Source organism: Hyperoodon ampullatus, assembly GCF_949752795.1.
Source record: "Hyperoodon ampullatus genome assembly, chromosome: 2".
In the NCBI taxonomy this organism is placed as follows: Eukaryota; Metazoa; Chordata; class Mammalia; order Artiodactyla; family Ziphiidae; genus Hyperoodon; species Hyperoodon ampullatus.
Genome location: NC_136915.1, coordinates 100,834,116 through 100,852,068, shown reverse-complemented (window position 1 = coordinate 100,852,068; position 17,953 = coordinate 100,834,116). Strand labels below are relative to the sequence as shown.

The 17,953-nt window shown below is 39.3% G+C and overlaps 1 protein-coding gene across 1 annotated transcript in view; it reads right to left on the bottom strand.

Annotated features, from left to right (window-relative positions):
• LRIG2 (leucine rich repeats and immunoglobulin like domains 2) overlaps positions 1-17,953 on the bottom strand; it is a gene marked incomplete at its 3' end in the record, with an annotated part of 111,500 nt that overhangs the window by 49,211 nt on the left and 44,336 nt on the right. Inside the window, exons 12-17 of the mRNA XM_079721580.1 lie at positions 17,397-17,560; positions 15,208-15,528; positions 13,879-14,160; positions 11,014-11,463; positions 10,232-10,381; positions 2,231-2,521 (exon numbers count right to left, since the gene is read on the bottom strand). Of these exons, the coding sequence (XP_079577706.1) occupies positions 2,231-2,521; positions 10,232-10,381; positions 11,014-11,463; positions 13,879-14,160; positions 15,208-15,528; positions 17,397-17,560 (1,658 nt within the window). The remainder of the gene's footprint in view (positions 1-2,230; positions 2,522-10,231; positions 10,382-11,013; positions 11,464-13,878; positions 14,161-15,207; positions 15,529-17,396; positions 17,561-17,953) is intronic.

Genomic DNA, 17,953 nt, shown 5'->3' with positions numbered 1-17,953 from the left:
ATTTTCTTAGCAAAAACAAAAAAAAGAAAACAAAAACTGAAACCATGGTCTTTCAAACCCTTCTACTCAACAACTTTACCAATTAATTACTGAAACCATGCTATGTGTCATCTGCTTTCACCTATTACTGGTGTTTCTACTGCTATAAAACTTAAAACTCTTTAGACACATGGAAACAGACTACAAGAGAATTAGTATCTATATAGTAATGAAAGTTGCACAATACATAGGTAAAAATTATTGATTCAGTGCAGTCACTGTATCTTTAAATAACAATTAAATGCCTATCTTAAAAAAAATCATTTTGGGCTTCCCTGGTGGCGCAGTGGTTAAGAATCCGCCTGCCAATGCAGGGGACATGGGTTTGAGCCCTGGTCCAGGAAGATCCCACATGCCGCGGAGCAACTAAGCCCGTGTGCCACAACTACTGAGCCTGTGCTCTAGAGCCCACGTGCCACAACTACCGAAGCCCGCATGCCTAAAGCCCGTGCTCTGCAACAAAAGAAGCCACTGCAATGAGAAGCCGGCATACCACAACGAAGAGTGGCCCCCGCTCACCGCAACTAGAGAAAGCCTGCGAGCAGCAACAAAGACCCAATGCAGCAAAAAATAAAATAGATACAATAAATAAATTTATTTTTAAAAATCATTTTAAAAATAAACCATTCCCCTCCAGCTTCTAGCAAGCCAATAACTCTAACAACAAAATAATAACCAAAAGCTGGTATTTCAAATCAGGTTATCTGTAATTTGGTTTCAAAAATATGCATTTCTCATTATTATTTACTGCAGTGGTGGGCTCTTTCCCCAGAGAACATTTACTGAAAGCTATATTAACTTCATGGGGATGTATTTTGGAAAAAGCTAGCCAAACATTCTAGAAACAAACACTCAGAAATAAAAATAAAACCCATGTGCAAAGTAAGCTAGAGTAGGGTTTCTCAAGCTTTAATATGCATACAAATAACCTGGAGATTGTGTTAAAATATAGACTCTGGTTCTCTAGGTCTGGGGTGGGACCCATGCTCTGCATTTCTAACAAGCTCCTAGGTAATGCTGATGCTGATAGACCACACTTTGAGTAGCAAGGAGCTAGAGCACCCTAGCTAAGGAACAAGCAATGCACCAAAGCACTCTCATTTGCTGATTTCCTCACTTACAGACCAGATTAACAATTAAGACATCCCTAAAGTTGGGGAAAGATACTGCATTTTTAGTTCTACTTAAAGTTATTTTGTGTGTATATATCTCTTCTAGGACACGGGGAAATGGATTTAGTGTTGGTGCCTTTCTTTCATGGACACAGAATTTTAAAGACAAGAGACTAACTTCAATAACAGGATTATTTTTCTCTGACCTGTACCCTCTTTAGAAAACTTTAGAGGTGGTCTCTTAACTAAGAACAACAGAGCCATCTTAAAAGTCCATGTCATTTCATTCACTCCAGCCAGAACCATCCCTGGAAGCACCACTATACAATGTCTTCCACTGTAAACCTGCAGTGCAAAACCCCACCCTATTTCCAGTGCTCTTTCATTTCAGGCTGACAGGAGGGTGACAGTGGATAAAAAGCCTGGATGGACAGGAAGACATGTTCAGTAGTGCCCTTCATGGTCTAGAAAGGGTTTTGTTTTGCTTTGCTTTATTGACTGGGTTGTTTCAAATGCCTCGTTGGCACAATATAACATGTGTTTCTTTTCCTGGGCTACTATCCCCAAACTGCTTTCCCAATTATGGCCCTGACTGTAATACTTCACAGATGAAAGCAAATACCTGCCAAGTGATACTGAAATTCAACATTTATCTGATAGAACAGCAACCAAATAAAACATTTTTAAATCTTCTCACTGAAAATCTTCAAATTATGCCCAAATCATTATATCCTTAGCATTTCAAGTCTCCATTATTTAAATAAACATGGAAGAAAAAAGTAGTGCCTGTATGAAACTTCTTTATAGAAACTTTTTGTACATGGCTTCTGAATCTTTAGAAGTAAGATCTTGTTACTCCCACAAAAGCTGTTTTCATCCTACAGATCCAGACTTCTTTCTAAATCTAATCTCTAAAAATCTTTGGCTCTAGTTTATACCAACTAATGGTAGCTAATTACTCCATTATACCAACTTGTTTGCTTCTGTCAAACTAGAGTGCTACCTATATGACAGAAGGAAAATTCAAGTAGGTGAAAGTGAAAACAAACCAAAATAACAAAAAACACTGTGCCCTTTACCACTGCTCTTCTGTGTGGAGGAAAGTTTCTTCTCATTTATCCTCTCATGGTTGGTGGGAAAGGCAGATATCTCTCTATCTGCTGATGATACCAGGCTCTCCAGGGTGGTGGCATCTTGGGGAAGATGTGCCAAATAAGTCTCTTTGGGCATCTGGATTATAAGGCTGGACAGTGTCTGATCTAGAACATCCTCTTCAGCAATATAGGTGTATGGACAGTATTCTCGGGTCCGGGAGTAGATGTTAGCATTGTCATAACAATCTGAGCAGATAACCCGGGTGCCAGTGCCACCTAATGACAACATGGGAAAGAAACCAAACATCCTTCAGTTAAGGAATCAGTTTTGCCAACTATTAGTTTTCTCTAACAGTTGTCATCATATCTGGCATTTGTTCAAAACTTGCATTATAAACCAGATGAAGTTTCAAGGTCTGTGAACTAACTAATTTAATCCTTATAACACGTCTAAGAGGTAAGTATTATTATTAGACCTATTTTACAGACAGAGTAACTACAACACAGAGAGGTCAGGTAACTTGCCCAAAGATATACTGCCCAAGTGAAGAGCTGCAATTTAAACTCAGGCCCTCTGGCTCCAGCACCCATGCTCTTGAGTAGTACATTAAGCCATCTTTGTCCAGCCTGGATAAGGTCATGCTCAAATCAAGGGAGCCAAGATAAGGCTAGCACTGTGCTACAAGACACATGTTTGGCTTAAGCAAACTAAAGCAGAGAAAAAGGAGTTCTGATGACTTTATTTCACAAAAGCCCACATAACTTTTGTTAAGTCAAGAGGTTAAGCAACACTAATTGATAAAAGGACCCCTAGAGAAAGCCTCTGATGGTCAAGAGTCCTGCCTGACAAGTGTGTGTTTTGCAGAAGTAAAAGTTTAATAATGAGCTCCCTGAACAATTATGTGCTTTGAAAACTGAATGAAAAAAAAAGAGGAAAGTGAGAAATAGAGAGTTACTTATTCATGTTCAAGCAACAGAATGTTACAACTGGAAAAGAACAGGAAGTAATTAAGTTTAACCCAGAAAGCAGTGTTATTTCCTACAAATTTCAAAAAGTAGAGGCTTTTAAGTATTCTTTAAAAAGCTGGAGGGGGACTTCCCTGGTGGTGCAGTGGCTAAGAATCTGCCTGCCAATGCAGGGGACACAGGTTCGAGCCCTGGTCCGGGAAGATCCCACATGCTGCAGAGCAACTAAGCCCGTGCGCCACAACTACTGAGCCTGCGCTCTAGAGCTCGTGTGCCACAACTACTGAGTCCGTGTGCCACAACTAATGAAGCCTGCACGCCTAGAGGCCACCTAAGATCTCACAAGCCACACGGTATGGCCAAAAAGAAAAAAGAAAAAAAGCTAGAAATACCCCCCTTTCCATGGAAAGCCAAAATAATGGAATAGAGCTTGCTTGTGTATAGTACTTCAAGTACTACACAGGTTTGTGGAAAGAATATTTAAGAATCATGAGAGAAATGTTTTATAAAATATTGTTTATTTTTAAAATGAGGAAATTAAAGCTCAGATTTTAAGTAACTTGTTGGTGACCACATGGCTGGAAAGAGGAACTGGGAGTCAAACCCAATTCTACCCCTTAATTCACTTCCCTGTGTTCTGTTACTCCCTATGGGAAGAGTGCAGTCGGGAAAAGTAGTGTTGAGAAGTCAGGTTTACTTAACTATTTTATATCTCTCTGATGTTCTCCAATATAAGCTGAGAATCATCAATGCCCTTTAAACCTTAGTACCTGTCAGCAGGAGATACAACCTCCCCTGGATATGGTCTGAAGGGTGCTCATGCCTGAAAAGGATAAAAGACACCTGAAGAAAGTTTCTAGAGCATCTCCTTCCCACAACAATACTTTGGTTTGGGAGCCTCTGCTGTGTTCTCCAATCCCTTGTTTAAGGATGTGTTACTCCTTTCTGACAGAAGATTTTCTCCTCTGTTAAGACTTTAGAGCCTGAACCAAGATGGCGGAGTACAAGGACGTGCTCTCACTCCCTCTTGCAAGAACGCCAGAATCACAACTAACTGTTGAACAATCATCGACAGGAAGACACTGAAACTCACCAAAAAAGATACCCCACATCCAAAGACAAAGGAGAAGCCACAAAGAGACAGTAGGAGGGGCGCAATCACAATAAAATCAAATCCCATAACGGCTGGGTTGGTGACTCACAAACTGGAGAACACTTATACCACAGAAGTCCACCCACTGGAGTGAAGGTTCTGAGCCCCACGTCAGGCTTCCAAACCTGGGGGTCTGGCAATGGGAGGAGGAATTCCTAGACCATCAGACTTTGAGGGCTAGCGGGATTTGACTGCAGGACTCTGACAGGACTGGGGGAAACAGAGACTCCACTCCTAGAGGGCACACACAAAGTACTGTGCACATTGGGACGCAGGGGAAGGAGCAGTGACCCCAGGGAGACTAAACCAGACCTACCTGCTAGTGTTGGAGGGTCTCCTTCAGAGGCGGGGGGCAGCTGTGGCTCACCAAGGGACAAGGACACTGGCAGCAGAAGTTCTGGGAAGCACTCCTTGGCGTGAGCCCTCCCAGAGTCCGACATCAGCCCCACCAAAGAGCATGCAGTTCTAGTGTTGGGTCGCCTCAGGCCAAACAACCAACAGGGAGGGAACCCAGCCCCACCCATCAGCACTCAAGCGGATTAAAGTTTTACTGAGCTCTGCCCACCAGAGCAACAGCCAGGTCTACCCACTACCAGTCCCTCCCATCAGGAAACTTGCACAAGCCTCTTAAATAGCCTCATCCACCAGAGGGCAGACAGCAGAAGCAAGAAGAACTACAATCCTGCAGCCTGTGGAACAAAAACCACATTCACAGAAAGACAGACAAGATGAAAAGGCAGAGGGCTCTGTACCAGATCAAGAAACAAGATAAAACCCCAGAAAAACAACTAAATGAAGTGGAGATAGGCAACCTTCCAGAAAAAGAATTCAGAATAATGATAGTAAACATGATCCAGGACCTCGGAAAAAGAATGGAGGCAAAGATCGAGAAGATGCAAGAAATGTTTAACAAAGACCTAGAAGAATTAAAGAACAAACAGAGATGAACAATACAATAACTGAAATGAAAAATACACTAGAAGGAAACAATAGCAGAATAACTGAGGCAGAAGAATGGATAAGTGACCTGGAAGACAGAATGGAGGAATTCACTGCTGTGGAACAGAATAAAGGAAAAAGAATGAAAAGAAATGAAGACACACTAAGAGAACCCCGGGACAACATTAAACGCAGCCACATTCGCATTATAGGGGTCTCAGAAGGAGAAGAGAGAGAGAAAGGACCCGAGAAAATATTTGAGGAGATTATAGTTGAAAACTTCCCTAACATGGGAAAGGAAATAGCCACCCAAGTCCAGGAAGCACAGAGAGTCCCATAAAGGATAAACCCAAGGAGAAACACGCCGAGACACATAATAATCAAACTGACAAAAATTAAAGACAAAGAAAAATTATTGAAAGCAGCAAAGGAAAAATGACATATTACACACAAGGGAACTCCCATAAGGTTAACAGCTGATTTCTCAGCAGAAACTCTACAAGCCAGAAGGCAGTGGCATGATATACTTAAAGTGATGAAAGGGAAGAACCTACAACCAAGATTACTCTACCCAGCAAGGATCTCATTCAGATTTGATGGAGAAACCAAGAGCTTAACAGACAAGCAAAAGCTAAGAAAATTCAGCACCACCGAAGCAGCTCTACAACAAATGCTAAAGGAACTTCTCTAACTACGAAACACAAGAGAAGAAAAGGACCTAAAAAACCAAACCCAAAACAATTAAGAAAATGGTCATAGGAACATACATATCGATAATTACCTTAAACGTGAATGGATTAAATGCTCCAACCAAAAGACACAGGCTTGCTGAATGGATACAAAAACAAGACCCATATATATGCTGTCTACGAGAGACCCACTTCAGACCTAGGGACACATACAGACTGAAAGTGAGGGGATGGAAAAAGATACCCCATGCAAATGGAAGTCGAAAGCTGGAGTAGCAATACTCATATCATATAAAATAGACTTTAAAATAAAGAATGTTACAAAAGACAAGGAAGGACACTACATAATTTTCAAGGCATCAATCCAAGAAGAAGATATAACAATTATAAATATACATGCACCCAACATAGGAGCACCTCAATACATAAGGCAACTGCTAACAGCTCTAAAAGAGGAAATCGACAGTAACACAATAATAGTGGGGGACCTTAACCCCTCACTTACACCAATGGACAGATCATCCAAAGAGAAAATTAATAAGGAAACAGAAGCTTTAAATGACACAATAGACCAGATACACTTAATTGATATTTATAGGACATTCCATCCAAGAACAACAGATTACACTTTCTTCTCAAGTCAGCACGGAACATTCTCCAGGATAGATCACATCTTGGGTCACAAATCAAGGCTCAGTAAATTTAAGAAAATTGAAATCATATCAAGCATCTTTTCTGACCACAACGCTATGAGATTAGAAATCAATTACAGGGGAAAAAAACATAAAAAATACAAACACATGGAGGCTAAACAATACGTTACTAAATTACCAAGAGATCACTGAAGAAATCAAAGAGGAAATCAAACAATACCTAGAGACAAATGACAATGAAAACACGACGGTCCAAAACCTAAGGGATGCAGCAAAAGCAGTTCTAAGAGGGAACTTTATAGCAATACAAGCCTACCTCAAGAAACAAGCAAAATCGCAAACAATCTAACGTTACACCTAAGGGAACTAGAGAAAGAAGAACAAACAAAACCCAAAGTTAGCAGAAGTAAAGAAATCATAAAGATCAGAGCAGAAATAAATGAAATGGAAAAAAAAACAATAGCAAAGATCAAAAAAACTAAAAGCTGGTTCTTTGAGAAGTAAACAAAATTAATAAACCATTAGCCAGACATATCAAGAAAAAGTGGGAGAGGACTCAAATCAATCAAATGAAAAAGGAGAAGTTACAACAGACACTGCAGAAACACAAAGCATCCTAAGAGACTACTATAAGCAACTCTATGCCAATGAAATGGACAACCTGGAAGAAATGGACAAATTCTTAGAAAGGTATAACCTTCCAGGACTGACCCAGGTAGAAATAGAAAATATGAACAGACCAATCACAAGTAATGAAATCGAAACTGTGATTAAAAACCATCCAACAAACTAAAGTACAGGACCAGATGGCTTCACAGGTGAATTCTATCAAACATTTTGAGAAGAGCTAACACCCATCCATCTCAAACTCCTCCAAAAATTGCAGACGAAGGAAAACTCCCAAACTCATTCTATGAGGCTACCAACACCCTGATACCAAAACCAGACAAAGATACTACAAAAAAAGAAAATTACAGAACAATATCACTGATGAATATAGATGCAAAAATCCTCAACAAAATACTAGCAAACAGAGTCCAACAACACATTAAAAGGATCATACACCATGATCAAGTGGGATTTATCCCAAGGATGCAAGGATTCTTCAGTATATGCAAATCAATCAATGTGATACACCATATTAGCAAATTGAAGAATAAAAACCATATGATCATCTCAAGAGATGCAGAAAAAGCTTTTGACAAAATTCAACACCCATTTATGATAAAAACCCTCCAGAAAGTGCGCACAGAGGGAACCCACCTCAACATAATAAAGGCCATATACGACAAACCCACAGCAAACATCATTCTCAATGGTGAAAAACTGAAAGCATTTCCTCTAAGATCAGGAACGAGAGAAGGATGTCCACTCTCACCACTCATATTCAACATAATTTTGGAAGTCCTAGCCATGGCAATGAGAGAAGAAAAAGAAATAAAAGGAATACAAATTGGAAAAGAAGAAGTAAAACTGTCACTGTTTGCAGATGACATGACACTATACATAGAGAATCCTAAAGATGTCACCAGAGAACTACTAGAGCTAATCAATGAATTTGGTAAAGTTGCAGGATACAAAATTAACGCACAGAAATCTCTTGCATTCCTATATACTAATGATGAAAAATCTGAAAGAGAAATTAAGGAAACACTTCCATTTACCATTGCAACAAAAAGAATAAAATACCTAGGAATAAACCTACCTAGGGAGACAAAAGACCTGTATGCAGAAAACTATAAGACACTGATGAAAGAAATTAAAGATGCTATCAACAGATGGGGAGATATACCATGTTCTTGGATTGGAAGAATCAATATTGTGAAAATGACTATACTACCCAAAGCAATCTATGGATTCAATGCAATCCCTATCAAATTACCAATGGCATTTTTTACAGAACTAGAACAAAAAATCTTAAAATTTGTATGGAGACACAAAGGACCCTGAATAGCCAAAGCAGTCTTGAGGGAAAAAAGCGGAGCTGGAGGAATCAGACTCCCTGACTTCAGACTATACTACAAAGCTACAGTAATCAACAGAATATGGTACTGGCACAAAAATAGAAATATAGATCAATGGAAGAAGATAGAAAGCCCAGAGATAAACCCACGCACCGACGGTCAGCTAATCTATGACAATGGAGGCAAGGATATATAATGGAGAAAAGACAGTCTCTTGAATAAGTAGTGCTGGGAAAACTGGACAGCTACATGTAAAAGAATGAAATTAGAACACTCCCTAACACCATACACAAAAATAAACTCAAAATGGATTAGAGACCTAAATGTAAGACCAGGCACTTTAAAACTCTTAGAGGAAAACATAGGAAGAACATTCTTTGACATAAATCACAGCAAGATATTTTTTGATCCACCTCCTAGAGTAATGGAAATAAAAACAAAAATAAACAAATGGGACCTAGTGAAACTTCAAAGCTGTTGCACAGCAAATGAAACCATAAACAAGACGAAAAGACAACCCTCAGAATGGGAGAAAATATTTGCAAACAAATCAACGGACAAAGGCTTAATCTCCAAAATACATAAACAGCTCATGAAGCTCAATATTAAAAAAATAACCCTATCCAAAAATGGGCATAAGACCTAAATAGTCATTTCTCCAAAGAAGACAAACAGATGGCTAAGAAGCACATGAAAAGCTGCTCAACATCACTAATTATTAGAGAAATGCAAATCAAAACTGCAATGAGGTATCACCTCACACCAGTTAGAATGGGCATCATATGAAAATCTACAAACAACAAATACTGGAGAGGGTGTGGAGAAAAGGGAACCCTCCTGCACTGTTGGTGGGAATGTAAATTGATAGAGCTACTATGGAGAACAGTATGGAGGTTCCTTAAAAAACTAAAAATAGAATTACCATATGATCCAGCAATCCCACTACTGGGCATATATGCAGAGAAAACTGTAATTCAAAAAGACACATGCGCCCCAATGTTTATTGCAGCACTATTTACAATAGCCAGGTCATGGAAGCAACCTAAATATCCTTCGACAGACGAATGGATAAAGAAGATGTGGTACATATATACAATGGAATATTACTCGGCCATAAAAAGGAACGAAATTGGGTCATTTGTTGAGACGTGGATGGATCTGGAGACTGTCATATAGAGTGAGGTAAGTCAGAAAGAGAATAACAAATATCGTATATTAACACATATATGTGGAACCTAGAAAAATGCTACAGATGAACCGGTTTGCAGGGCAGAAGTTGAGACACAGATGTAGAGAACAAACATATGGACACCAAGGGGGTAAAGCAGCGGGGGCGGGGGGGTGGCAGTGTGATGAATTGGGAGATTGAGATTGACATGTATACACTGATGTGTAAAAATTGATGACTAATAAGAACCTGCTGTATAAAAATATAAATAAAATAAAATTCAAAAAAAAAAGACTTTAGTCAATTTTCATCCTATTTTGCATGGGGCAAATGTTTTCACTGAGTAGCTTACTTTAAAATATTGCTTCAGGTTACTGGGGAAAACTATACAGTTAAAAAAAAAACTAAACAGGGAAGGCTGAAATTATAAGCACAGATAATAAAAAGTCATTACCATCAGCACCTTTGTGTAAATATCCATTGGCAGGAGGCATAAGTTGCTGATGACTGCCTGCCTCAGAGTTGCTGTAGCCTTCCTGTGGCTCAGACAGTGTTCCTTGGGAAGACAAGTAGCTGGGAATGTCTGCAGGAAGATTGAGCTCGTCTGTAAAAGAGACATCTGTAACTCTCAAATAAAGTTAGGCAATTTAAGCCAAAACTCAGAACACTATCTTGCAAATGTATCCTACTTTGGTACTAATGGCCAGGAAAATGTTATGTACCTAGGAACTCTACAACTCCTACAATTTTCTCTGAAAATTATTTCTCACTAGAATTCTCCCCGAAGCTTCATTTTAGAAGTATTACCAAAAGAAAAAAACCCTGAAGTCTGAAATCTTATCCATAGACACACTTTAGCAATCTATCTGGCTGTACTTTTTCTCTTACAGGATTTCAGGGTGGGGGACAGGTGTGAAAGACTGATCTCTGTCTTAACGACTCCACTCTTCCCCAAAGGAAAATTACAATGGAAATGAGCCTTAGGTATTAAAGAAAGAAGGTGCACCTGCAACTGTTTATAAGAACAAAGTTTTGGGGGACTGTCTACAAATTCTTAAGCTTATTCACTAGAGCGGTTCCATGACATCAAGGAAGTAGGACATTTTAACAGAAAAACTCTTCCTTCTATCACACATAAATTATCAAAGCTCCTTAGTTTTTTATATTTAACAACAAATCCTACACTACATTCCTGACTGAGGTATAAGCCACAAGGGTCAACGGGGTACCACTCACCTGTGTTCGTGATACTATAGTCTTCATTTTTCCTTCTCATGTGGTAAATAACAATGACCCAGATCAAAGAGGTACCCACAACACAGCAGACCACAACAATGATGACAATGCCAACTGTGGTCCACCCGTCGTCTTCATGCCCAATGCTACTCTGGGAAGAGTCACAATTGGGGGTTGAAATCACATTTAGGTAAATGTGACCACGTTCTGTCCCAAGGGTGTTGGACATAATGCAGGTATATTTCCCAGCATCTTCTAACCCAGCATCTACAATGATGAGAAGCTGGTTGGCTGCAGCAAAGAAGTGCCGTTCTGTCACCAGCAGTGGTCCATCATCTTTGGTCCAGTTGAGGCGAGGGGCAGGACTCCCTCCAGCTATGCACTGTAATACTGCAGTTTCACCTCGGGTTACTGTCTTGTCCTCCAGAGGTCTAATAAATGAGGGTGTCTCTAACAGAAAGATGCATTAAAAAATATTAGGCAGTTTTATTCCTAATTGAATTAGACTAATTAGGTTATGATGAAATAAGCACTTTCATATGCTCATGGGAGGATTAGAAGTTAATGTTTCAGAAATGCAAACGCCTCAAAAAATCTAAATCTCATCTCAGAAATTCCACCTGGAGCAAGCTATCCTAAGCAAAGAATTCAAAGATTTATATACAAAAATGCTTATTACAAAATTAGTTGTAATTTTTAAAGGTAAAGGGAAAAAAATCTAAAAATCTAGCAGAAAAATGAGTAAGTAAATTATACCACAGCCACATGATTTTCATGAAGACTTAATGACAAGGTAACCCTGTGATACAATATACAATATTAAATGGAAAAAAGTAGGTATACATAACCACATAAAGATGAGTGTTTTATTTTATGATTTTTTTTTAGATTTTTTTTTTTTTTGGAATGTGGACCATTTTTAAAGTCTTTATTGAGTTTGTTACAATATTGCTTCTGTTTTATGTTTTGGTTTTTTGGCCGTGAGGCATGTGGGATCTTAGCTCCCTGACCAGGGATCGAACCCGCACCCCCTGCATTGGAAGGCGAAGCTTTTGTTTTGTTTATAAGTATTTCTTTCATTGATCTTTTTAATTCTTTAAATTTATTTATTTATTTATTTAAGGCTGCACTGGGTCTTCATTGCTGCGTGCGGGCTTTCTCTAGTTGCAGTAAGCAGGGGCTACTCTTTGTTGTGGTGTGTGGGCTTCTCATTGCGGTGGCTTCTTGCTGCAGAGCACGGGCTCTAGGTGCACGGGCTTCAGTAGTTGTGGCTCGCGGGCTCTAGAGTGCAGGCTCAGTAGTTGTGGCACGTGGGCTTAGTTGCTCTGCAGCATGTGGGATCTCCCCGGACCAGGGCTCGAACCCATGTTCTCTGCATTGGCAGGTGGATTCTTAACCACTGCGCCACCAGGGAAGTCCCGGAAGGCCGAGTCTTAACCACTGGTCTGCCAGGGGAAGTCCCAAGATGAGTTTTGTGGGGGGTTTTAAAGATTTATTATTTATTTATTTATTTTTGGCTGTGTCGGGTCTTAGTTGCGGCATGCGGGATCTTCATTGAGGCATGCGGGATCTTTCCTTGCAGCACATGCATGGGCTTCTCTCTAGTTGTGGCATGTGGGTTTTCTCTTCTCTAGTTGTGGTGCACGGGCTCCAGGGCACGCGGGCTCTGTAGTTGTGGCACGTGGGTTCCAGAGCACGGGCTCTGTAGTTTGCGGCAGGCAGGCTCTCTAGTTGAGGCGCGAGCTCAGTAGTTGTGGTGAGCGGGCTTAGTCGCCCTGAGGCATGTGGGCTCTTAGTTCCCTGACCAGTGATTGAACCCATATCCCCTGCATTGTAAGGCGGACTCTTCAGCACTGGACCACCAGGGAAGTGCCAAGATGAGTGTTTAAAAAGTCCAGAATATGTCAAAATCTTTAACAGTGTCTGAGTGACTTTCCCTCTTTTTTTCCAATTTTCTACATATCTTAAATTTTTTAAATAAACTTATTTTTCTGATTACACAAGTAATTACATAAACCAACACATTTTTAAAAACCTTAACATCTAGAGGAAAAAAGAATTTGCCTTGAATTTGAGTCCCATGAATTAAAAGTGCTCTCCAAATGTATGGACGCCAAAGGGGGAAGAGGGTGGGGGGTGGGATGAATTGGGAGACTGGGATTGACATATATACACTAATATGTATAAAATAGATAACTAATGAGAACCTGCTGTATAGCACAGGGAACTCTACTTCACTTCGCTGTACAGCAGAAACTAACACAACACTGTAAAACGACAATACCCCAATTTAAAAAGAAAAGAAAGTGTTCTCATAAGAAAACAAGCTGGCTTGTCAGGGGAAATCTATGGGGAAAAGACATTTTACCAGAGGATAGGATTAACAGGAGCACACTGGAAGGAAAACAGGAAAACTAACCAGAAGACAGATCATTTTTTTCGCCTTATAATTTAAAAAAAAAAAAAATGAACTAGGGGGGAAAGTTACATTGTCTCAAGTTCTCTGTGAAGCAGGTATGTGAGGCAGTATAAAAGTGCAAACTCACTACTGAATAGTAGAAATAACATATACATGAAGTAGAAAACTTACAGAGGGAAATATAACAGGACAAAGGGATTTGAATTTTCAATTCATGTGACAAAAATCTCTAATTCTGCCCTCAGAATTTCCCCAGATTTCAGTTTACTGATCCACTAATATCTAGGCTGACATAACCCTGAATAAATTGGCAGAACAAGGAAACAAAGATATAAGAATCCCAACTAAAATCTCAAACATAGATTCTTCTTGCCATTAAGACCAAGAGTCAATCCATAATAAAAAGACTCCCATAAAAGCAGGGACCCAAGGAGCAATAAACATACCTAACACGATTAATGAAGCATTTGCAGAGAGACCGCCTGCTATGTTCTGTGCCATGCAGCTATAGATCCCCATGTCTTCTATTTTCACATTTGCAATGAAGAAGACATCATCCTCAGGCATGACATGCATGCGTCTCTCTCGAGCTGCAGGAAAGTCAGTACCACCGTCTTTCTGCCAGGAAATCTGAGGTGCAGGGTGCCCCTCTGCAGCACATTCTAATCTGGCCATGGCACCAGTGCGAATAGTTAGATCCATTGGAGTTTTCAGAAAAGATGGCATCTCTGTTCCAAAAAAGATCACCAAGAGAAAGTGGGTGGTGGTGGGGAATATATATATATATATATATATATATATATATATATATATATATATATATACACACTCATACATACATACAAGGGAGACTCTATTAGGCAAAATACCAACTGTTGTAATGCTCCATTTCTTTCAGAAGACATGCTCCCTGCATTGACAATAAATACTACTTCAGAGGCCATCTTTTCTCCCAGAACCTCAGAGCATGGAGTACAGTGATGACTAACTCTTCTAGAATGCGTGGCAAATCTACCTGATCTCCTTGATAGGGACAGAAAAAGCAGAAGCCACAAACCTTTTTGAACATATATTTTAGAACTTAATATTTACTGACTCCCTTACTTAAGAGACTAAATGGTGCTTCCCAAACAAACATCTACAAAGCTGTCAAGGAAACTGCATGATAAAAAAAATGTATGCCTTCAAACATCTCATAAAACAACCCAGGAGCAAGACATATGTACATCTTTTGGTTGCACAAAGCCTGAAGTGTTGTAGTTATTCAGCCTAACAGGCGATAGATCAATCAAGCTGTTTTCTTCTTTCACAACCTCAATGAAAAAGAGCATTATTTTCAAAAATGGTTTTGCGTGACTACATTTAGACAATGATAATGATCACGGGACCCAGAAATGTTCTCAATACTCCCAGTTATTGGACAGCCTGTGAACAATGTCAGGAATAAATTTCATAGTTTTTAGAACAGAATTATGGTTCTGGAAAGAAAATGGAGAATTAAAAAAATTTTTTTTTCAAAAGCATAAATAAAAGTGAAAGTAGCCCATCTCCTAGAGCCACAGAATTCACCTTTACCCCTCAGTCAAAGACTGATTAGGGACAGTAAGTGGGTAAATTAGCAATCCAGTCTGTACACTGTCATACCCTAAAGACAAAAACAGTAAGGACTCCCCCCGCAGTGTCAGGTTTATCCTAATTTTCTTGGTCAAAGATTCAAAAATTAAACATGAAAAATCCTTCTAACCACAAAACTATCAGGGAGCATAATTTCTTACCATTCACAGTCAGTTTGGCTTTATGAGAATAGTTAGAACCAAAGTGATTAGTAATAATACACTGATATTTTCCTTCATCTGTGAAATTTACATTGAAAAGATGTAAGACACTAGTATATTCCAGAGCTTCTTCAGCTTGTTGCCGATAACGAACAAAATTCTCAATATCAGCATCATACAAGATTTCACTGTCTTTGCGCCACAAAGTAGACATGGGTGAATCACTGCTGCTCACTGCAGTGCATGTCAGAGTCACGTTCATGCTTCTTAGAGCAACTGTGGTTTCAGGATGGGTTCTTATCTGCGGCTTGAGAAAATCATCTAAGGAGAAAAAAATGGGGCAGGAGCCAAGTCAGTTATAATATTTTTGCTTCTATAGATTCAATTTTAAAACAAATAATGTAAAATTGCATGTTATGTTTACAAAATGTCATGTTAAGGTTGAAAGGGACTATAGAGGTAGAATCCAATTCCCTCGTTTTAAGATGAGGAAAATGATGCCCAGAAGGGTCAAATGACTTGCTCTAAGATATGTAAGTCCGCAGCTAAGCCTGGACTGGAACCCAGGTTTTCAGACTTCAGGGCTTAGCACTCTTTCTACCACCCCTTACTGTCACTTATGCTTTGAATGTACTTCTTAAGTATTACCAGTTACTGACAAAAGGAGAAACCTAAATTAGAATTTTAAAACAAGCTCTAATTCTATTACCCCTTGTGTGTATGTGTATGTGTGTGTGTGTATATATATATAACATATATAAAAATAGGTATTCCTATTAATAAAACATACTATTGGAAAGTACTTTGTGCATAACTTTCACCTAAAATAGTGAAAAATTCCAAACACGTCAAATGTCCAAATGAAGACTGGCTTAGGACTGGCTAATAAACTATAGATTCATAAATAATAATATATTATTGGACTGATTCAGAGAAGCAGGTATATGAATTCTTAACCAATGTCTTCACTGGGTAACATTTCACTGTGCCATAAAAGTGATAACTAAAAAAAGAAGATAAATTGTATCGTGTATGCTTATGTTTAAAACTAAGTAAAGTCAGAAGGGCGTTCATGGCAATGTAAGCAGAATTTAATCATTACTAGATTCTTTGTTTTCTTCCTTAAAATCTGTAAAAACAACTTAAGTATTTTATGTGCCTGAACCTCCAAATGTCCTAAGCATCTTTAAGTAGACTGTGGAAATACATCTGGCAATATACACGTATCTAAATGATCAGAGTTACTAGTGATATACAACACAGATACACTAATCTAAAAGTTCCACTGTGTAAAGCTAAGGATTAGTTACTTTAAAGGAAATGTAAATGTAAAAGAAAAATTTACAAATTGAGAAAAAACAATATAGATGTATACTTGAAATTATAATTAAGTGCTAGAATCAAGACTTGTCTATGACAATTTGTCTCTGTCCCCCTTCCGCTCCAAAAAACTCCCAAACCCTGCTGCTTCTGTCTTAGGAAAATGCATCAAAAATAGAAACCGGGCTTCCCTGGTGGCGCAGTGTTTGAGAGTCTGCCTGCCGATGCAGGGGACACGGGTTCGTGCCCCGGTCCGGGAAGATCCCACATGCCACGGAGTGGCTAGGCCCGTGAGCCGTGGCCACTGAGCCTGCGCGTCCGGAGCCTGTGCTCCACAACAGGAGAGGCCACAACAGTGAGAGGCCCGCGTACCGCAAAAAAAAAAAAAAAGTAGAAACCAAATGAAACTGGTACAATCATACATTGCTGGTGACAACATAAACTAGTGCTACCTGTTTGAAAACACCTGGTAGCACTTTTCAAGATCTACTAAATATAAAATCATGCTTTTGAATGAATTCATGAAAAAAAACTCACACTTTTTGGTTCAGGAACTTACTACTAGATATTTATTCTAAGGTTAATAATCTCCCTAAAAGGGAAAGGCCTACATTCATAAAGATGCTATTACACGGACAGTATTTTAAATGATCATTTAAGAACACACAGAGGAAAAAAACTGCTTATGATATATTAAGTCAAAGAACACAAAATTTAAGCTACAATTACAATATAAAAATATTAGAGAAGAATCTAAAGAAATGGAAATAGACATGCTAGTGGGAAAGCATTCTATTTAAAATTTTTTTAATTCCGTTGTTAAGACAGTAAGTGCGTAATATACAAAATATTAAAACAAAAATACAAACCACAGACAAAATCTTTCAGATCCACATTCAGGATGCTTTGCCCTGCTAGCCATTCAGGGTGTGCACAGCTTACATTCACAGAATGTTGAAAGTTATTATCAACCAGCCACTGAAGCAACCACTTCAAATGGCAGTCACAGAGCAAACTGCTTGTGTTCAGAATTCTGCAGAAACAAAAGGAAAAGGAGTGCCCTTTACTTTTCATTCCAAGTTTCTCCAGCATTAAAAGCTTACTACACGGGACATCCCTGGTGGTGCAGTGGTTAAGAATCTGCCAGCCAATGCAGGGAACACGGTTCGAGCCCTGGTCCAGGAAGATCCCACATGCCACAGAGAAACTAAGCCCATGTGCCACAACTACTGAAGCCCACGCACCTAGAGCCTGTGCTCCACACCAAGAGAAGCCACTGCAACGAGAAGCCAGCGCACTGCAGCGAAGAGTAGGCCCCGCTCCCTGCAACTAGAGAAAGCCCACGTGCAGCAACAAAGACCCAACACAGCCAAAAATAAATAAATTAAGAGAAAAAAAAAAAAGCTTACTACACACCTAAGCATTT